The following is a 23082-nucleotide window of genomic DNA, read 5'->3' on the forward strand; positions in this document are numbered from 1 at the left end:
ACTGTGTCATATAAAAAATTGTTGAAGATTTTTGGTTTGGAGAGAGGATTTTTAAATTTTATTTTACTTCCAGTGTAGTTACCATACTGTGTTATGTTAGTTTCAGGTGTACAATATAATGATTTAACAGTCACCCGTTCCCTACCCACCTCCCCATTGGTACCATCTGTTTGTTCTCTATATTTAAGAGTCTGTTTTTTGGTTTGTTTCTCCTTTTTTTTTGTTCCTTTGTTCCTTTGTTTTATTTTCTTAAATTCCACATATGAGTGAAATCATACGGTATTTATCTTTCTCTGGCTGGCTTATTTTGCTTAGCACTGTACTCTCTAGTTCCATCTGTGTTGTTGCAGATAGCAAGATTTCATTCCTTTTTATGGTTGAGTAATATTTTTTGTATGTATATACCACATCTTCTTTATCCATTCATCTATTGATGGATACTTGGTCAGGTTCCATAGCTTGGCTATTATAAATAATGCTGCAGTAAACATAGGGATGCATATTTTCCTTCAAATTAGTGTTTTTATATCCTTTGGGTAAATACCCAGTACTGGATATTAGGGTAGTTCTATTTGTAATGTTTTGAGGAACCTCTGTACTGTCTTCCATAGTGGTTGCACCAGTTTGCATTCCCATCAATGCACAAGGATTTCTTTTATTCCGTATCCTTGCCAACATTGTTGTTTCTTCTGTTTTTGATTTTCAGCCATTCTGAGAGGCGTGAAGTGGTATCTCATTGTGGTTTTGATTTGCATTTCCCTGATGATCATTGATGTTGAGCATCTTTCCATGTGTCTTTCGGTCATCTGGATGTCTTCTTTGGAGAAATGTCTGTGTGTGTCTTCTGCCCATTTTTAAATTGAATTATTATTATTATTATTATTTTGGTGTTGTGTAAGTTCTTCATATATTTTGGATACTAGCCCTTTATTGGATATGTCATTTGCAGGTATCTTCTCCCATTCAATATATTTTAGTTTTGTTGGTTGTTTCCTTTGCTGTGCAGAAGCTTTTTATTTTGATGTAATCCCAGTAGGTTATTTTTGCTTTTGTTTCCCTTGCCTCAGGAGACATAAGTATAAAGATGTTGCTATGATCAACGTTAGAGAAAATACTGCCTTTGCTCTCTTGTAGGATTTTTATGGTTCCAGGCCTCACATGTTGGTCCAAGTCTTGGCTAAAAACCAGCTTAGCATCATGATAAAAAGGCAAGGGTATAAAAATTAAAAGTGTACTTTAGAATTTTCTCCCATGTTTTAATCTACGCATTATAATTTAAGCTATTGGTAGTTACTATGTAGCATAAATTCAGTTCTATAAAAGTATTAAAATGTTATTTCTAGGTAAGTGACAAGTAATAGTGTATTTTAAGACCAGTTTTTTTCTTCCCTAGGATTCTTTCTCCTTGTGAAGAAAAAAGAAAAGCTAAAAATCTCTTTTCAGCAGAACTCTCTTCACATTTCCATCTAATATCTCATACTATAACATGAGAAGAAAACCCAGTTAAAAACATTTTATGTTAAATTAATTAAAAATAGAAAATTAGATGGCAGTGTGATCCCCATGTGCAGTTCAGTTTAAAATTGCTCATCACGAGGCGCCTGGGTAGCTCAGTTGGTTAAGTGTCTGACTTTGGCTCAGGTCGTGATCTCATGGTTTGTGGGTTCAAGTCCCACCATCAGTGCACAGCCTGCTGTGGATCCTCTGTCTCCCTTTCTCTCTGCCCCTTCCTCACTCACTCAAAAAAACAAAAACATTAAAAAAAATAATAAAATTGTTCATTTTCATATTAGCCATTTTTAACTCTTACAGAATGTTGCTACAGTTTGCAAACCTTGATATAAACCTCAATATTTGAAGTTAGGTTTTATTAGTTTGGGTTTGTTTCTTTAAATAAAATTGCAAGATAAAATTAAGGTGTTTTGAATTTTATTCTCTGTACAAAGCTGCTCTTAGGCAAGATTTTCAGTATTTATCCAGATAACTCTTTATCTTCCATTACGTTTTCACTCTGAATCAAGAAGGCAGAATTATTCTCATATCTAGGTTTATGTGAATTATTGAGCTTTGACATCCTCACTCTATTTGCTGAATTGTGAATTTGAAAAAGGAAAAGGAAAAGGTAATCTAATTTAATCTCCCATGTGGTGCAAAATAGATATTATTTTAACAAATACACATATAATTCATGTAATTCACTGGGAGGAATTACAGAATGCTCCACTACATTTATTAGAAATATAAATAAATGTTACCATAAATCCATGGAAGGAATGAAATTACCTTGGGAGAGAAAGTAAAAGTGATAAGAGGCCTTAGGGAACTTCAGAATTTGACAATGAAGTAGAAAAGAAGGCGCTGATAAAGGAAACAGAATAGTACCAGCCAGAGATTTAGGAGGGAATTCACACGTGTGATTTCATGAAGATCAACAGAGTTTTGAGTAGTAGGAAATAGCCAATAATGTCATATGCTCTTGTGGTTTGGGATGGTGGTGGGGAGGGAGATTTATCTGGCACACATCTGCCACGATATAACACCTGTATGTCCTAGCATGCACACACATATTCACACACCTGTGAGTTTTTATTGCCACAGTATTTTGTAAGTCATTGCTTGATACTCAAGAGAAATGAGGTTAAGGGGACTGAAAATGAGTAACAACATTATCTTTAAGAATTCTTCCTAGGATTCTCTTTAATTAAAGAGTTAGAATCTCAGTTAAACAGCTGTGCTCTCCAGTAATATAGCTAATACATAGCACTAAATATGGGCCAGTTGCCATTCTAAGTGCTTTACCTATATTAACTCAATACCACCCATGTCTGCTCCTTTCTCAAATGGGTTACAGATGAAGAAGCAAGGTAGTAGATGTTTATAAAATATACTGCTTTATCCAAAGTACATACCAACTCAGGGACGGATTATAGTTTTAGAATAGTTTAAATCTTTTTTTTTTTTAACATTTATTTATTTTTGAACAGAGAGAGACAGAGCATGAATGGGGGAGGGTCAGAGAGAGGGAGACACAGAATCTGAAACAGGCTTCAGGCTCTGAGCTGTCAGCACAGAGCCCGATGCGGGGCTCGAACTCACGGACCTCAAGATCATGACCTGAGCCAAAGTTGGCCACTTAACCGACTGAGCCACCTAGGTGCCCCAGTTTTAGAATAAATTTTGATTGCTTTGAATGTGTTTTTTAAGAAATTGATGGAATTTTTTTTCTGATCACCATTACAGTGAGTTAGCTTTTAACAAGGGCTGTCTCCTTCTTTTCAAAAAGAGAAATAAATGTCCATCAGAACTAAACCAATGTGATATAAATCATGTAATATAAAAATTGATTCTTTTGTGTGGTACAGTGAAACCCTGCATCAAAACACGTGCTCTGATGGGCACCTGGGTGGCTCAGTTGGTTAAGCGTCAGACTTCGCTCAGGTCATGATCTCACACTTTGTGAGTTGGAGCCCTGCGTCAGGCTCTGTGCTGACAGCTCAGAGCCTGGAGCCTGCTTCGGATTCTGTGTTTCCCTCTCTCTCTGCCCCTCACCTGCTCACGCTTTGTCTCTCTCTCTCTCAAAAATAAATAAACATTAAAAAATTAAAAAAAAAAAACCAATAACACGTGCTCTGCAATTACATTAATTTAGAATTGAGATTGACTTCTGACCTCCCTAGCAAAATATCTGTGTCAGTTCATTAATCTCTTATTATGCAGCTGTGTGTTTTGCTAATTGAATGTTTTGGACTCCACTTATGGTATTTTGTTGGGTTTTACTTTGTTTCATTTGAGTTTAAAGTAACCTGTGTAGGCTGCATATTATAAAACTCCAGAGGGCACTGTTCATATAGAGTCACACAGTTTGGCAGCCTTGTAGTCATCTGTTTAGAAGCTTTGATAAATCTAAAAATAATGGGGAAAAAACACTGAGGTTTAACAAAGTAAACGACTTCCCGTTAGCATGATATTTTCACTACTTTTTTCCTGGAAACACAACTGGATGCTAAAGTGTGTTTTTATTGTCTTTGCAGGCGAGGCATAGCCTTGGCCTCCTTGGGAGGTCCAATTTATGCAATTGGAGGGTTAGATGACAACACTTGCTTCAATGATGTAGAGAGATACGATATAGAATCTGATCAGTGGAGTACAGTGGCACCAATGAATACTCCCCGTGGAGGAGTTGGCTCTGTGGCTCTTATAGTAAGTTATGTGGCAGTTTGCTTATTGGATTGCATCATGTCACATCCCTAACCAAATAAGGAAAAGTCTGCTATATTCATTTCTCCAGGATGCAGAGATTGATTGCACACCATATTATGTCATGAAACACTGCTTTCTTGCACAGTCCAGTCTACCATTAAGACCATATATAAATCATTTAAAAATCTAATGTCATGTGTTTTTATTTTTTCTTTATTTAGAACCATGTTTATGCAGTAGGTGGCAATGATGGAGTTGCTTCTTTATCTAGTGTGGAGAGGTATGATCCACATCTGGATAAGTGGATAGAAGTTAAAGAAATGGGTCAACGAAGAGCAGGCAATGGAGTTAGTGAGCTCCATGGTTGCTTATATGTTGTTGGTGAGTGGATGGTATTTCTCTAGTTTAATTTATTGAAGGATATACAATGATAGTGTCATAAGACAACACAATAACACAGATTATGTTGCAGTTAGGCTCAAGTGGAATTAGTCCTAAGATTAGCTTTTGAATTATTAAGGTTCACATTCATGCTTTTTTGTTTACATCTTCATCTGTCATGTTTAAAATTTCTACTTTCATATTTTTACTAGGAGTAGCAAATATATCTAGAGTAGAAGATTATACTTAAGATACATGTTTTTTAGTATAAGGACACAAATGTGCTTTGCTATAATAAATCTTTAAAGATCTAAGACATTTTTTCTCATCTTCATTTCAAGGGAATTATGTTGACTTCTTTAAGCAAATGCTTTTTGACTCACTGAACTGCAGAATTGGATGGAACCATAGGGCAGTGCTTTCTCAAACTTTGATATGCATATGAATATTCTGGAGATACTGTTAAACTGCAAGGAAGGAGCCCAGATTCTGTATTTCTTTTCTTTTTTTTTTTTTTAATTTTTTTTTCAACGTTTTTTATTTATTTTTGGGACAGAGAGAGACAGAGCATGAACGGGGGAGGGGCAGAGAGAGAGGGAGACACAGAATTGGAAACAGGCTCCAGGCTCCGAGCCATCAGCCCAGAGCCCGACGCGGGGCTCGAACTCACGGAGCGCGAGATCGTGACCTGGCTGAAGTCGGACGCTCAACCGACTGCGCCACCCAGGCGCCCCCAGATTCTGTATTTCTAAGAGCTCCCAAGTGATAATCAATGCTGCTTCTGGTCCATTCAGCACACTTTCATTAGCAGGGTTTTAAAGAACTATGAAATGGGAATAATAGAATTACTAATGAGGATTAATGAGAATTATCTTTGAGAGACTTATTCTAAGAATTAGCGATAATATATATGAAGCATCTCAAACTGCATCTGGTACTTTGTAGTTACCCAGTTAATAGATAGCAATATTGTGATTGCTAATTCCCTTCTTTACAGAGAAACATAACATAAACATAATGTGAACTTATCTTACATGATGTGTTATGTAAATGTATGTTTAGTGTTACATAACTTATAGTTCTCGATAAGGAAATGTGGGATAGTATTAGCATTGAAATATCTGCAAGTAATAGAAGTCATGTTTCTATGTGCTTATGTGTATTAAAGAAAAGAAATAACATAATTTACCTTCAGATCCTATCTGACCATCATAGCTTTGTGAGGTAGCAGAGACTCAGCATGAATAAATTACTCATAGTCACATGCCTGTACTACTGACAAAGCTGGAATTTGAACTTGAGTCTATGAGAAACCAGAGTTCTTGCAGCACACCACTGCTGTCTGTCACAGCTCCCTATTTGGGAGAGCTGTCCCTATCTTGGTCATGGTGGTAATGATACTACTGTATGCATTTGTCAATATTTATTGAATTATGCACATAAAATTGGTGAATTTTACCTCACTTAAGTTGATTTAGTAAAGTTAAATCCATTAGAGAGTTAACTGTTGGTTGTTGCTTTTTTTTTTTTTTTTTACTGACCTTGTTTCTAAATAGACTGATCATTATAGCAATACTTCCTGTCCTCAGGAAAATAGGCTTACTTGCTCAGGAGAGTTATTACTCATGTAGACTGAGATGGAGTCTAAAAAGAGGCACAGTTATCTTTAAAGGAAAAAACCCTCAGGAATATAATAAGTAACATTGTTAGAATGATATATGGAGAGGACTGTCATCATCTAGAATATGTAGCATGAAGATGTAGTTTTGGCAAAAATTGGTGGAAATTCAGTCATAGCCATCTCTGTAATTATGAAGGCCATTAACAGTATTAAGGGAAACAGTTGGAAAACTTTAACATATCTAAATGAGTGAAATGATTCAGTGGTAGTTTATTCTCAAGCCCTCTGTTTAAAAATATGATACACACTGTACACATAGAGAAGGAATCTCGGTACTATCTTCCTTACCTCTAGGAGGCTAAGGACAAATTATATAAATGTTTGTGGGGGTTTTTTCTTCTAAATTATCTGCTTAGAGACAGGGACTTCGAGTTTTTCCACTTTAAGATTTTTAATCTTAGTATTGAGGTAAAATACTATCTAAATTATCTTGAATTGTAGAAAATGTCTGATTGGACTTGGTAGTGATGATGGCCATTGGGGTGAATTTTTTCCTGGATTTTCTCTATTTTCTAAAATGTCAGAAGATTAGGTTGTAGAAGCTATTGGATTGAAATTTAATAGTTAATTTCTATGAGATGTAGTACTATTAAAAATCTTTTTTTTTTTAATATAGGTGGTTTTGATGATAATTCTCCTCTGAGTTCAGTTGAGCGGTATGATCCCCGAAGCAACAAGTGGGATTATGTAGCAGCACTTACCACTCCCAGGGGTGGCGTGGGGATCGCAACAGTGATGGGCAGAATCTTTGCAGTTGGTGGTCATAATGGCAACGCATACTTAAATACAGTGGAAGCATTTGACCCAGTGCTGAATAGGTAATTTTCATGTTTTCCATATGCTTTAATGGGATCTTCCAGTAGCAAATTACTCCAGAGTGCTAAAATACTTATAGTCATAGCTATTAATTTAAAACATTTGGGATATCTTATTGCCCTGAGGAAACTTGCTGCCTTTCAAAACCAGTCTCAATAATAGGGAGTTTTTGTTTTCAGTTAGTATTTTGAGTAAAATAAATCATGCTTTAAGATAACACACTTTTCCCTATATCTTTACAGGTGGGAGCTGGTTGGATCTGTGTCTCACTGCAGAGCTGGAGCAGGTGTAGCTGTGTGCGCCTGTCTAACTAGCCAAATTCGAGATGTAGGTCATGGATCGAATAATGTGGTGGACTGTATGTGATTTGAGGTCCAGCCACCAACAATTTAGTCATATTTCATATGCAGGAAAGACAACCAAGGTTTTGTATGATCACTTTTGAACAGTTTTCACTACTGCTAGAGTCTTATTTTAAATGGAAGCTGTTGTAGTGTGACTAAATGCAGCATTTAGATGGTAGCTGAAGAATTATTAGTAATAAAGATAAATTTGATACTTCCCACTTTAGCAAATAATGGGATAGGGAAGGAAAACAATCTAACCTGAAATCATACCTCCTCTGAAAAATGTTTAAAAAAGTACAAAAACCTTGAAATCCCTTTTTAAAAACATTTTGGATAAATCAAAATGTAAAATGGAATTATTTCCATTTTGCCTGAGTTTTATCTTTCCTTTTGCCTAAAAGTGTTGACTGTAGGCAGTGGACTTTTCCTAGAGGGGTGATTAGAACCTATTCATCAACACAAGTATATTATATCAGGATACATGAGAGACCTCCTTTTGAAGATCATTTCTACTTGGTGCTGATGAATTTATGCCTTGCTTTTTTCTAGATGTCAGTTTTTAAATTTCTTGGATATTTACAGAAGTAGAAAAAATGTTTAATCTTTCTCAGTGCCACTAGCTGAATTTTCAGAAGCTTTATGGGAGAGCTATCCAAGCGCTTAATTTCAGTTTGACTTGTTAGGGTACCAAATACCTAGCTGAACTAATTCCATCTAAATAAATCTATACCTTCATTTTTTCATCTCATATGAAAAGATTCGTTTATTAGCAAAAATTGAATCAGAGGAAATGGCTTTAGAGTTAATATTATTCTAGTGCCCAGTTGAGACACCTTGAGAAGAAATGGTGTCAATTACATGACTCACTGAGGGAAATCTGAAAATATTTCTTTAATTTAATCATTTGGTTTTGAGCCCAGGATTATTATCTTTCCATTTTGCTCTTTTTTTTAAAACAGTATCAAACATGAGTTTATTATCAGAAAATGAATGCATTTTTACAAAAATTCTTTACAGAGTGTGGTTTACAGAATGTGGTTCAAGCCCATCATTACCAATAAAAGATATTGTTGGTAAAAACAGAGAAAGATTGAAACTACTGTTTTTTTCTGTATAATTAATCCCCTCCAGTATATTTATTGAGCTTCAACTGAAAATATTTCTGTTCATTAATTTGAAGCCAGGATATTGATAAACCTATTGATTTAACAGCTCTTCATGGTTTTAACCAGTATTATAAAATGGCCTATTCATTATATGTAAATATTTATATAAATATTTATGAAGAATATTAAAATATTCTGTTTTGTATTTGTAATGCACTTTGGTACCTTTTTTCCAGGCCTTCCTAAATTTTCCTGTCATCGTGCCTCAGAATTTAGTGTAGTTTCATTGCTGGCAGTCATCTGGTTCACAAAGAATGAGGGCAGTGAGGAACATTACCCCCATCCATCCAACTCTGAAGTTCATTGCCTAGTAACTCTGATGGCCTTCATTAAAAGGCAACCTCAAGAGTACCTGGCTAGCTCAGTCAGAAGAGCATGCTACTCTTGATCTCAGGGTCATGAGAGCATGCCTCATGTGGGATATAGAGATTACTTAACATAAATTTTAAAACTTAAAAAACAAAACAAAACAACCTGGGCTTGTCAGTACAGCAGGGTAGAAAGCCACATTACAAAAGCCAGTGCCTATTTGGTATATTAGACCAAAAAAATAAAAAATAGTAAGAGGGCTAGCAGATAAAGGTCTTTCATGAGGCAGATTTAAAAGTTCCTAAATTGTGCCTTTTTTTTTTTTTTTTTTTTTTTTGCTATCAGCTCATAGGCAAGTTCATAAGTCATCGCTAGATTTGAATCAGTGTTCTCTTGTGTAACTATAACCATATTTCAGTCAGTCCCCAAAGCATTTAACTCAATAGCACTCACTGGACAGGTTATAAACTAGCTGGATATGGAGAATAAATCTCAACACCTGGCTTCAACTGTCTATTTCTTATGTCTCATGGAATTCTTGTGAATAATGCTTGTCTGGCTGTGGTTACTAGTATGTTTTATTTTGTGGGAGAGGGGATCTCATTGATCTTACTGTTTCTAAGATTATTTAAAATGCTTTTTTTCTTTAATATATTTCTGCCTAGCACATGTAGAGTTTAGGAGCATAAAGGTGTTACATTTGTTTCTGGTTTTTATTATACTATAGTCATCTAACATACTAAATTGGTACCCTGGCTACTCATAAAATAGGAACTACTCATAAGGGAAGTAAAGTGAAGTAAAGGAAACATGTAGCTGTCTGTTATATTATGTGTAGATACTTAGGAGCATAGTCTTGAAGGACCTGACAATAGTATGAAAAGATAAATAGTGGAATCAATATACGCAGTTTATTAAAGACACATTTTTGAGATAGGAAATGACAATCAGGCTGAAGGACTCCTGCAATTGAAAGACAATTATATTCATAGGAATAATGACATGACATTATCAAAACAATATGGCTACTTAACTGTGAGGCCTTTCATTTTAACCTTTGATGTTAATAGGAATACCAAACAGTGATCTGAAATAGAGATAACATTCTGAAATAAAGAAAAATTCTGGCAAAAAATTAAAAAAAGGTTCACATATTATTTTTCTTCAAGAGGAATTGTAGATGTGTGGTTCTCCCATAAAGTCATTAAAGCCACTGCTTTCCTGTATGGTACTGCCACTTTAAATTACTTGATATTGTTTTTTACTAACTTCACTGTACTCGGCATAACTGATTATTTTAAATTATTTTAAGTGTTTGAATAAACTTTGTATTGTACTCCCTCTAAGGAGTATTATTTATTCTCTTAATTCCCACACAAATTTATAATGCTCTTAAATGCCTAGATAAGAGATTGTTGAGATTACATAAACTCCTCTTGGAAATGGTAAACTTAAGAATTTTCTTTGTTCCTTTTTCTTCGTGTCTTATAGAGAATGCATTAAGAATCTAATTCATATCTTTTAAGAATGTTTCCTGTGATTTCTTACATCAGACTCCTAAAGAAATTATTATTGGTGTGTCATTGGCTATCTCTTTATGTGGAATTAAAAGTTGCAATAGTATTTTCTTAGAGCCATATATAAATTGTGTAGTAATACTCCAACAAATCAAAATAATAAATTATGATATGTACTACCAAATACTGAGATCAGAGTTGGATTCACATCAGTACAGTTGGTTCAAAATATACTGCATATATGTATTATGAATAGCAACATCTATAAGGTCTATGTAACTTTGTATCTTATTTTTTTGATGGCTTTTACAGAATCCTAGCAAAACTATATAATTGTTTATTCTCCATCCTTGAAATTGATTTAGTAGGTTGGCTGTAATACTTTTTCTTATATAAAGGATGTTTTTGTTTAACTGAAAATAGATTTTTGTTATCCTTACAAATATTAAAGGTTAAAGGCAACTAATATAAAAGGTTTCACTAAGCAAATGATGAAGAAGTGGTCTCTTCAGCAGCTGCAGACTTGTATTATCTAGAAATGAGATAAATGCATAAAGATGCGTTAGGATGAATGTTGCCCTTCTGAGTAAGTAACCTGCTTTTTTTTTTTTCCAATTATGTTGGCATTGCTAAACATTTTTCTGACAATGGCCCCAAGAGCCTACTTATAAGGCATCCAAGAGGATTAGTCTCATCATTCATCTTAGTCATATGTTGATTTGTTTTTTAATAAAAAAAAATTTTGTTTAAGATTTTATTTTTTTATTTATTTATTTTTTTTTCAACGTTTATTTATTTTTGGGACAGAGAGAGACAGAGCATGAACGGGGGAGGGGCAGAGAGAGAGGGAGACACAGAATCGGAAACATGCTCCAGGCTCTGAGCCATCAGCCCAGAGCCCGACGCGGGGCTCGAACTCACGGACCGCGAGATCGTGACCTGGCTGAAGTCGGACGCTTAACCAACTGCGCCACCCAGGCGCCCCTTAAGATTTTATTTTTAAGTGCTCTCTACACTCAATGTGGGACTCAAACTTACAACCCCAAGATCAAGAGTCACATGCTCTACTGACTGAGCCAGCCAGGCATCCCAGTCAGATGTTAATTCTGACTAGAATCTTAACTTGATTATGGCCATGTGTACTTTATTCATCAAACTTGATTAAAAATATTTTATAGTTATAACGGGAAATCTACCATCAAAAAATAAGGTTTTTTTTTTAATAGAAAATTTTTTTGCAAGTCAATGGAAGATTTCTAGTCACCTTGAGCAATAGTAACTTTAATGAAGGAACTATGTAGCTCCTTTGAGGATAACTTTATTTGATACAAAAATCTTATGGTTTTTGTTGTTTAAAAAAGTTACTTGATGGTCCATACTAAGTTCAGTCTACCTGAACAAACTCTTTAGAATATAAGGGGTTTCTTAAATTTGGATAATAGTTGAGGGGAGAATTAATGACATAATTTTTTTAAGCATGTAGTTTGTACCAGTCACTTTATAACATTTTAATCTTTCAAAAATTCTGTATTTTACAGTTAAAAAATAGATTCAAAGACATTAAGTGACTTGTCCAAGATCCATAACTAATGAGTGATTGGCCAGCTAACCTAACCAGCTGTTATGTCTGCTCTTACAGGTAGTATACATACATTTAAGGAAAGTTGATTTCCTTTTTCATAGTGTCTTAGCAATATAAAAGTATTTCTGGTCACTGTGTATCTGTTTTTTGTCCCTTTAATTTTTTAAAATCGCAATATAATTGACATACAACATTAATTTCAGGTGTACACCATAATAATTCAATGTGTGTATATGTATATATTTAAATATATACAATGTTCATTTTAAGTGAGAGAAAGAAAGGGAGAGAAGACATATGCAAATGGGAAAGGGGCAGAGAGAGAGAGAATCCCAAGCAGGCTCCACACTGTCTGTCCAGAGCCCAGTGGTGGGCTTGAACCCATGAACTGTGAGATAATGACCTGAGCCAAAATCAAGAATCAGCCACTTAACTGACTGAGCCACCCAGGAACCCCTCAGTATGTGTATGTGTATGTGTATGTATGTATGTATGTATGTATGTATATACATACACACACACACACACACACACACATATATAAATGTTTGTTTATTTTGAGAGAGAGAGAGAGTGTGTGTTTGTGAGCTAGGGAGGGGCCAAGATAGGCCAAGCAGGCTCCGAGGCGTCAGCGTGTAGCCCGATGTGAGGCTTGAACTCCCAAACTGTGAGATCATGACCTGAACCAAAATCAAGAGTCAGATGCTTAACTAACTGAGCCACCCATGCCCCTCAGTATGTGTATATTTTGTGAAACAATCACCACAATTATCTAGTTAAGATTCATCACCACACAGGGGCACCTGGGTGGCTCAGTCTGTTAAGTGTCCAACGTCGGCTCAGGCCATGATCTCATGGTTCGTGGGTTCGAGCCCCACGTTGGGCTCTGTGCTAACAGTTCAGAGCCTGGAGCCTGCTTCAGACTCTGTTCCTCCTCTCTCTGCCTCTCCCTTGCTTGCGCTCTCTCTCTCAAAATATAAACATGTTTAAAAAAATGTAACAAAAAGATTCAGCCCCACACAGTTTTTTCTTGTGAGAACTTTTAAGATCTCTCTTAGAAACTCTCAAATATACAATACAGCATTATTAACTACAGCCACCACGCTGTAGTTACATCCCCAGGACTTATTTTATAACTAGAAGTTTATAACTTTTGACTGCCTTCACCTACTTTGTCTATCTCCTACACCCAACCTCTGGTAACTACTGGTCACTATAGTTCTTTATGTAATGTTTGATTTATATATAAGAAATACATGCAACATGGAAGTAATGAAGAATAAAAATTAAATGCCTGTGTACCTACTCCTTAATTAAGAACTAGAACATTTCTGATCTATTGACTACCTTGGTGTTTAAAAAACAAACTTTTTTTTTTTTTACGTTTATTCATTTTTTGAGAGAGACAGTGAATGGGAGAGGGGCAGAGAAAGAGAGAGAGGGAGACACAGAATCTGAAAGAAGCTCCAGGCTCTTTCTGACAGCACTGAGCGCATTGCGGGTCTTGAATCCCCGAACTGTGAGGTCATGACCTGAGCCAAAGTTGGACGCTTAACAGACTGAGCCCCCCAGGTGCCCTGGTGTTTCTTTTCAATTCCAGTACCCAGCCTACCCTCCTCCCCAGAGGTAACTACTGTTCAGAATCAGTTGGTTTTTGCCTTTTGTTTTATATACACATATCCCATATAATGTTTACTTTTGTTGGTGAACTTTATACAAATTAATATTGTACTGTTATGTAGTCTTACATTAACTTTTTTTCATTCTACAAGTTCATTTTTATGACTTATAATGGGTACAGTTTTCCTTTTTTTTCTGTTTGGCTTTTACAGACAGTTTTAAAATGAACATTCATATATAGTTTCTTGGTAAAGATGTTCAAGAATTTCTTTAGAGCATATATCTAGAAGCAGAATTGGTTATAAGGTATGTACCTGATTAGCTTTGTAACAGTTTATAAGATAATGTAGTTATTTTCCAAAGTGGTTGTGCTAGTTTATAATACAGTTTATCATTTGCTTACTACTGTAAGATTTGATTCTTGCCAATCTGATAGGTGTAAAATGACATTTCATTGTACTTTAGTTTGCATTTTCCTAATAAGTTGAGCATGTTTTCATGATTAGTCATTCCTGTTTCTTCTGTGAAATACTTACTAGTGTCTTATGTCCTTTAATTTTTTTTAAAAGAGTTCTTCATAATCAATACTAATAGTTCTATTGTTAATTTTAACATATTCAAATTTAGTTATTTTAATATCTTGATATTTTTAAAATTAATCTCTACACCTAACATAGGGCTCAAACTCACAACTCCGAAATCAAGTCAGTGTTCTTCTGAATGAGCCACCGAGGTACCCCCTCTTTTTTCTTAAAGATTTTATATTTAGGTAATCTCTATACCCAATATGGGGCCCAAACCTACAACCCTGACATCAAGAGTCACATGCTGTACTGACTGAGCCAGCCAGGTGCCGTGTCTTAAGATATTTCTTATAGTCTCTTCTAAAAGTCAGAAAGTCTCATATTTGTCTTCAGTCCACTTGGAATTTATTTATGTATGTGTGAGAAATAATTTCATCTTTTTACTATGTGAATAACGAGTTTTCTTTCTACTGTTTATTGATTAATCCATCCTTTCCTCAGGGACTTTATCTACACGGCCAATTTCCATGGAAATAAATGTCTATTTTGGGACTTTCTGTGCTATTCCAATGGTCAGTTTGTCTAACCAAGAGCCAAGTGGCACCTTATTTTAATTGCTGTAACTTGATTAAAGGTCTTGATAGCTTGTAGAGCAAGTCTCGCCTTATTTTCAGAAGTATCCTTGACCTTTTGCTCTTTCATTAAATATTAGAATCATTGTCAAATTCTTTGGGAAGAAAAACAACTCCAGGAGGTTTTTTTCTTCCTTTTTAAAACTAGAATAGGGAGCCTGGGTGGCTTGGTTGGTTAAAACTAGAATCATGTATCTTATAGATTAATTAGGGAGTATTGACAGCCCTACAATACTGAATTTTATTAGGTTTTTCTATTCTTTATCAGGGAAAGGAAGTTTCTTTCTATTTTATTAAGCTTTTATTATAGGGGTTGCAGTTTATCAGTTTTTTTCCTCTTGAAGTAAATTGTGTTTATTTTACTTTAATCTGATAATGTGGCGAATTACATTTAAAAGTTTTAAAATGTTGAGCCACCTTTACATTCTTGGGCTAAAGCCAGCTTGATCATTAAAGAATGGTCATTTTTTCTAATTAAAAAATTTTTTTAATGTTGGTTTTTTTTTTATTTTTGAGAGAGCGTGAGCCGGGGAGGGGCAGAGAGAGAGGGAGACACAGAATCCAACCTGCTCCAGGATCTGAGCTGTCAGCACGAAGCCCAAAGCGGGGCTCAAACCCACAAACAGCAAGATCATGACCTGAGCTGAAATCAGGTGCTTAACCAACTGAGCCACCCAGGTGCCCCATGATCATTTTTAAAATACACTTTTGAACTTTAATTGCTAATGTTTTGCTTAGGACTCTTAACATCTGTACTCTGGAGATTGGTCTGTTATTTTGTTTTCATAGTTTTTAGCTTCATAGAATGAGTTATGGAGTATTCTCTCCTTTCTGTTCTCTGAATTACTTAACATTGAAGTAATTCACTTTTTGAACATTTGATAGAACTTAATTATAAAACCATCTGGACCTCCGGTTTATTTTTGTAGAAAAATTAACTACCAGTTCATTGTCTTATCAATGGTAGGATATTTTAGGATTTTTAAGTTGGTTTTGGTAAGTTTTGATTTTTAAAATGCCATCATTTTCTGAATCCTACAAGTTTTATTTTCATTATTTCATTAATGTTCACTTCTGAATATTTTTTTAAATGTTCATTACAAGTTTTTCTTTGAGTTTAGAAGTATATCTTTAAATTACTAAGTTAATTTCATTTGATCAGTGATCATGATCTGTTTGACTCCAGGGAAATATACTAAACTTGTTTTATGGCCAATTGTGTAGTTAAATTTTGTTATTTATGTATTCTGTTTTGGTGCAGTTTCTGTACTTGTGCAATGTATCAAACTAGCAATTTGTGTTGCTCAGTCTTCTACACGTTGCTATTTTTTTCTTTTGGCTGTTAGACTTATCAACAGAGGAAGTGTGTTGACATTCTGTATTATGATTAGTTGTGTGTGTTGAGGCTTTAGGTGTAGAGTTGAGCATTTTAAGTTGTATGTTTTCAGATGTGTATTTGATTCTGTCTCCAGGGACTTTACCCTGAAGAGAGCTTTTACTGGTTAGTTTTGAGGGTTCATGGGCCCAAAAATACTTTAGCCCATTCAGACCTGCCTCAGACCCTTTGCACTCTCACTTGCTATTGGAGAAGGCATAACCCTATCCAGTTTTAGTGCTGTTCTGGAGCTATCTAGTCCCCTGAATTTTCCAGTGAGTTTGTTTCCTGCTTTTGTGCTTCACAAACCTGGTTGCTTTCTCCTTGCTCAGTTTCTAATTTACACAGGTGTTCTATCTGCTTGAATTTGGGGTTCCTGAAACATGTAGTTTAATTAGGATGTTGTACATAGGTTTTTAATTTTGTTATCCATATTTGTCCTGTGTGTTTTTGGTGGGGGAAGTAGGGGAGTGGCAGGGAGCAGATTAAGTGGTCAGAAATTTCACCAGCACTGTAGTTTCTGTCCAGGACTTTTGCCTTCATTTCAATGATTTTTTGTGTTTCCCCTCCACACCTTTGTATTCTTTTAGTAGTTAACCTTAAATGTGTTGAAATCTTCAACATCTAACTAGTATGTTAAATGCTTTCCTGGAACACTGAGGGCCTTAGAACAGTAAAATTCATCATCTCTCTTCCAACCTTTGTTATACAGTATTTTAGTTGTTACCCAACCCACATTTAAACATTAATATTTATTTGAGTTCACTTTGATCATTTTTCTTTTGAGTATCTCAGACATGCCTTCTTAGGTAATTTGTTTTCTAAAGGATGTATTTCTAGAAGTGACTTCAAGGAAGTTCGAGTAACTGCTTGGGTTTTTGTTCATTTTACTGCCATTTTTGTATTAAAATATTGTTTTTAGCTCTGTTGTAGTTGACAAAATTGTATATTTAAACTGTAGAACATAGGGGCACCTGGCTGGCTCAGTCAGTAGACTATGTGACTCTTGGTTTTTGGGTTGTGAGTTTGAGCCCAAAGTTGGGGGGTACTTACGATCTTTTTTAAAAATTTAACATTCACATTATGAAATAATCATCAAAACCAGGCTAGTTAACACATCCATCATCTCACACCTTTATGTGTGTGTCTGGTGAGAACACTTAAGGTCCACTCTTAGCAAATTTCAAGTACACAATACTTATTGTTACTCTTGATACTTCTACTGGGTATGGTTCTAGTTAATACTTTCCTCTCAACAGTTTGAAGTTATTATTCCACTACTATCTGATTTCCTTTCTAGTTTTAACTCAACTGCTGCCCTTTCCTTCTTATGGTATCTCCTTTTACTTTCTTCTGTTAAGATCTTTTCATCTGGTCTGATCTGTAGTTTCATTAAAATGCACTGGATTATTCATCATGTAGATCTTTCTGCTCAGAAAAGTTCAACCATGGACTTTGAATATCACTTTTCTTTTTCTGGAACTTTACACAGAAGTGAAATGGAAATAAAATAATTTGCTGTTAAACCATTGAATCTCTAATTTCACTGCTATGTTTTTCATTTCCAAAAGTACTATTTCATTCCTTTTTCCATAGGCTTGGCCTAAAGCTTTTTGATTCTTTTTGCTTAATTCCTTTGTTTCTTTGAGCATTTCAAACACAGTTAACTTTGTATCCTGTGGTTGGTAGTTCCAGTATCTGAAGTCTTCGGGGGTTCTAAATCTGTTTACTGTCTTTGGGTTTTTTCCTTATGGTGCCATTCTGTGTGTGGTGAATGCTTTCTTAGTTAAACCCATGGGAATCCAGAGGTTCTAAATTGGGCGTGTTCTCTCAGAGAGGTTTTGCATTTGCTTCTCTAGGCCAGGAACTGCCCCTGGGACACTTTAGCCCTCTTCGTGGTTCCAGACCTAATATGGAGTACTCAGGCCTGGCTCCGCCCTTTACTGGTCATCCAAGGCTTAGTCTCCCAATCCTAATGCTGAGGGCATTTTTCCTCAGGGCAATGGCTTTTCTGTTTACTTACCATTCCTGCTTATAGGAGGTTTCCTTGCTTTTCTGGGAATCTAGAAAGCGTTTGAAAGTTTTTATTTTATTTTATTTTATTTTATTATTATTATTATTATTATTATTATTATTATTTTTAATCCAAGCACTAATAGTAATGGGAGAGCCCTTCAGAGGGTGTCTGACTAGCTCAGCCAGTAGAGCATGTGACTTTTGATCTCAAGGTTCAGCTCAAGCCCCAAGTTGGGCCTAGCTCTTACTTAATATTCTATTTTTTTCTTTTATTTTTTAAATTCCACACCCAAGTTAGTTAGAATTTAGTGCAACAATGATTTCAGGAGTAGATTCCTTAGTGCCCCTTACCCATTTAGCCCATCCCCCCTCCCACAACCCCTCTAGTAACCCTCAGTATGTTCTCCATATTTATGAGTCTCTTCTGTTTTGTCCCCCTCCCTGTTTTTATATTATTTTTGTTTCCCTTCCCTTATATTCATCTGTTTTGTCTCTTAAAGTCCTCATCTGAGTGAAGTCATAAGAGTTTTGTCTTTCTCTAATTTCACTTAGCATAATACCCTCCAGTTCCATCCATGTAGTTGCAAATGGCAAGATTTCATTCTTTTTTGATTGGTGGGTAATACTCCATTGTGTGTATGTATGTATATATATATACCACATCTTCTTTATCCTTTCATCCATCGATGGACATTTGGGCTCTTTCCGTACTTTGGCTATTGTTGATAGTGCTGCTATAAACATGGGGGTGCATGTGTCCCTTCGAAACAGCACACCTGTATCCCTTGGATGAATGCCTAGTAGCGCAATTGCTGGGTTGTAGGGTAATTCTATTTTTAGTTTTTTTGAGGAACCTTCATACTGTTTTCCAGAATGGCTGCACTAGCTTGTATTCCCACCAACAATGCAAAAGAGATCCTCTTTCTCCGCATCCTTGCCAACATCTGTTGTTGCCTGAGTTGTTAATATTAGCCATTCTGGCAGGTGTGAGATGGTATCTCATTATGGTTTTGATTTGTATTTCCCTGATGATGAGTGATGTTGAGCATTTTTTCATGTGTCAGCCATCTGGATGTCTTTTTTGGAGAAGTGTCTATTCATGTCTTTGGCCCATTTATTCACTGTTTTTTTGGGTGTTGAGTTTGATAAGTTCTTTATAGATTTTGGATACTAACCCTTTATCTGATATGTCGTTTGCAACTATCTTCTCCCATTCTGTCAGTTGCCTTTTAGTTTTGCTGACTGTTTCCTTCGCTGTGCAGAAGCTTTTTATTTTGATGAGGTCTCAATAGTTCATTAAGTATTCTGTTTAAAAAAAAAAAAATCTAGGGGCTCCTGACTTTGGGTCAGGTCATGATCTCATAGGTCGTGGGTTCAAGCCTCGCGTTGGACTCTGTGCTGACAGCTCTGAGCCTGGAGCCTGCTTCGGATTCTGTGTCTCCCTCTCTGCCCCTTCCCCATTCATACTCTGTGTCTCTCTCAAAAATAAACAAATTGGGGGAAAAAAATTGAAACAAAAATCTAGTCTTTAGTAACTTGCTCAAGTAGAATGTGGCCACTGCCATTCTACAGCCAAAGAAAAGGGCATAGCTTTGTCTTGATATCACTTACCTTTCTCTTATTACTGCTAGAGCCCTTTGTAAAATTTGTTGAATATCTTCGTAGACTTTAACAGATTGAGGTTTTTAGTCCCATATATTTATCATACCTGTTTTTTCGTGAATAAATATTAGTTTATAAAGGATAATTCATAATATGTAACATTACTTGGCAAAGATGTGTCTATCACTTCTTGTCTCAATTTATCACTTATTCTATATACACCAGACCCTTAAGTTAGCTTGATGTTATAAATCCCTTCATAAATGTGACTCCAGAGTACTGGTGTTCATTCAGAAAATAATTGCATTCTGCCTGAAACTTGCAACTTTTTTTTTTTTTAATGTTTCTGTTTTGGCTTCTAGCCAAAAGTAATAAAATTTTTACCTGACCATAAATTCCTTTATTTCCCCCCATTCATCTGCAAACAATGATCTTTTTTCCTGTCTGGAAACCAGAGCTCAGGACTGAATGATACAGTGGCTGTTTGTGTTATAGGCTAATAGCGCTCTAGTTTTCCTTCTCCTTGTTTCATTTCCCAGTACCTATTCTAATACAGTACTAAGTCAGTGTATTTTGGGGATCCAGCTTTATTTATTGGAGTATAATTTATCGAACCTCACCATGTTTACAGTTCATGATTTAGTAAGTTTAGAGTTGTGGCAATATCACCACAATCCAGATGTAAACATTTTCATTACCCCCAAGATTCTCATGAGCACTTCTTGCAGTCCATCTCCACTTCTCCCCAATCAGTAATGTGGTTTCTATCTATAAATTTGTATAGGTGAAATCATATTCTATATGGTGATTTTGTATCTGGCTTTTTACTTAGTATACATTTTTTGAGGTTCACCTGAAAAGTTAATCTATACTGTAGCATTTTTATTGCTGGATAGTATTCCATCTTATGCATATATCACCTGTTGTTTATCAGTTCACACAGTGGACATCTGGACTGTTTCCAACTTTTGGCTGTTATTTCTGAACTTTTGACAGCAGCATTGCACATAACAGAAGTAACACCAATCCCCAAAGTAGTAATTAGTAAAAGCTTATTGTACACACACTGGGAACATTCAAATCAAACCATGGAATGAGGCTCAGGGGTATTATTATCAAATTGATATTACTATCAAATGGCTTATGTAGTGAGAAAGCAGTGACTGTTTATTCTTCACAGTGATTGATTAGAATATTAGAATTTTCTTAAATGATAGGGAATTGGTCAGTGGTTCTGTCATATCAACTTTGGGAAACGTTTCAAATTTTGCTTATGAGCTTTAGAGGCATAAGCAAGAAATGACCTAGGTCAATTAGTCTTACAAACTAAGCTTCATTTAGTTTATTTTGCGTGACTAAACTGGTGTTATCTGTCCAGGGAATTTTTAAGGCTGGTCTCCATTTGTTTTTAATTTTAACAATTCACCCTGTTTTGGTAATTTTCTTAGCAGTCTGAGAGTATTACATTATTCTCAGTTACCACCGTTATGTAGTCAGGCCAAATAATCACATGTTCAGTGTTTTCATCCAGTTGAGTCATCAGACTAGAGGGTCATCTAGTCACCGTTTTCATCATTTATGTGGTTATTGTTGATTTCATCCAGCTGTCTGATGATAATTGTCATGTGAGTGCCTGCTGATAGGCATTTAAAACCCTCAAGAGTATACAGTGCACTGGAGAGGTGAACATGAGGACTGTAAGAACACCACCAAGGACTGAAAAATTCCCCACAGCAGAGATAACCACTTAGAATAAAAAAATGAAACCCATTTGTTTCCACAGGTACAATGTGATGTATTAGCATTCACATCCTCATGATTACTTAAAACTTCCTTATATTCATCCTGTCATGTTTTAGGTGATCTTTTACCCAAATTAGGCCTCTATATAATATGAGCAAACAGGTAATTTAATGAGATGCAGCTCTATGGAAAGAAAAGAAAGACAAAGATTAATAGTTTCAGCAAATGATAAACTTAGTTTTTGAGTTTGGAGAGCGGTCAGTTGAGAAGATTCCTAGTGTTAGGTTCAGAGCATCTGGAAGTGAGGGCAAACAGTGGCAGTCTGACAGATTTTCCTGGTTTGCAGCATGAATGTCCACAGATCAGCTAATGTGATTTCTCTGAAGTTCATGTCTAGTTGTCCAGCTTTAACTTGCATGGCTTTGGAAAAAGGGCAGTTTTAGTTTCAGGTGATTCTTAGTCAAAAGAGTGGGAGGAAACTGGAGGTGTTTGGAGAGTTCTATTGAAATATTGGAGCAAACTAGAAGAATTCAGGATCCAGTCTAGTTTATGGGTAGAAAAGAAAACCTCAAAGACAATAGCACTACAATTCAGTGTCCACAAAGGTGTAGTATTGAAATGTAATTTCCTCTCATCACCCCCATTATGACCAGAGATAACCACAGGCTAATTTGTTTGGAAATTAAATCTAATTTCAATGAGGTTGGCCTAATTACACAAGTACAACAAGAATAGTGATTGACCACATAGGCTCTTTTAAATCTGCTTTGTCAGGACTTTTCATAAAGAATCTCAGACTAGACTTTCAAAAGACTATGACTAATCCAGCTGTGTCCTGTTACAAAGAGAACAGATTCTTATTGAACTAATTAAATATTCTTATTTTTCGTGGCAGTATATCTAATGGTATAAGAGTTTCCAAATTCAGAGATCAGGTGGGGAGAAAGGGATAAATGCTTCAACCTTTGTTGCAAATGTACCCTTTACCAAATTGCTGTAAGGTATAGATAGCTTAAGAGAGGAGCAAAAGGGGTCCTTTAAATCTGGAAAACATTAAATAACCAGCAGTATTCTAAATGAAGTCATAAAAATTCTAATCATTTTCATAAGTTCATGTAGTTGTAATTGTTTTGTTTCTCCTTGGGTAAGCAGCTTTATGAATCAGTTTTCCATTAAAGCTTTAGAAATTCTTAGTTCACTGTTAGGACATTGTCAGAAGCCTGCATTTTGGAGGACTTGTCAAGGTCTTTTACATGAATTTCTTTCAAAATGAAGCATTTTTGCAGGAACACTTCTGCAAAACCATCAGAGTAAAACAACTGTCTGTAAATGTCAAAAGCCTTAAAATTAGCCACTTAAAAAGGATCTAGTGAGAGTTCTATATACAACCCCCAAATGATGCAACTGACATGTAAAATTTGGTTATTTTTGTGAAATACATTTTAAGATAATAGTTGAAATTATGACTAATAACACTATACTAGGACATACTTGAAATTTTTTTAATTTTTTTTTTTTAACATTTATTTATTATTGAGAGAGAGAGAGACACAGCATGAGCAGGCAGAGGA

General features: G+C 35.5%; 1 protein-coding gene across 3 annotated transcripts in view; it reads left to right on the forward strand.

Annotated features, from left to right (window-relative positions):
- KLHL8 (kelch like family member 8) overlaps positions 1-10601 on the forward strand; it is a 67635-nt gene extending 57034 nt beyond the window's left edge. For all 3 annotated transcript variants that reach the window (XM_030313480.2, XM_030313481.1, XM_030313482.1), the window contains 4 exons: positions 4032-4200; positions 4422-4581; positions 6879-7080; positions 7321-10601. In XM_030313480.2, the coding sequence (XP_030169340.1) occupies positions 4032-4200; positions 4422-4581; positions 6879-7080; positions 7321-7444 (655 nt within the window). In that variant the 3' untranslated portion in view covers positions 7445-10601. The remainder of the gene's footprint in view (positions 1-4031; positions 4201-4421; positions 4582-6878; positions 7081-7320) is intronic.
- Positions 10602-23082: the final 12481 nt, after the last annotated feature.

Source organism: Lynx canadensis, chromosome B1 (genome assembly GCF_007474595.2).
Source record: "Lynx canadensis isolate LIC74 chromosome B1, mLynCan4.pri.v2, whole genome shotgun sequence".
NCBI classification, from domain to species: domain Eukaryota; kingdom Metazoa; phylum Chordata; class Mammalia; order Carnivora; family Felidae; genus Lynx; species Lynx canadensis.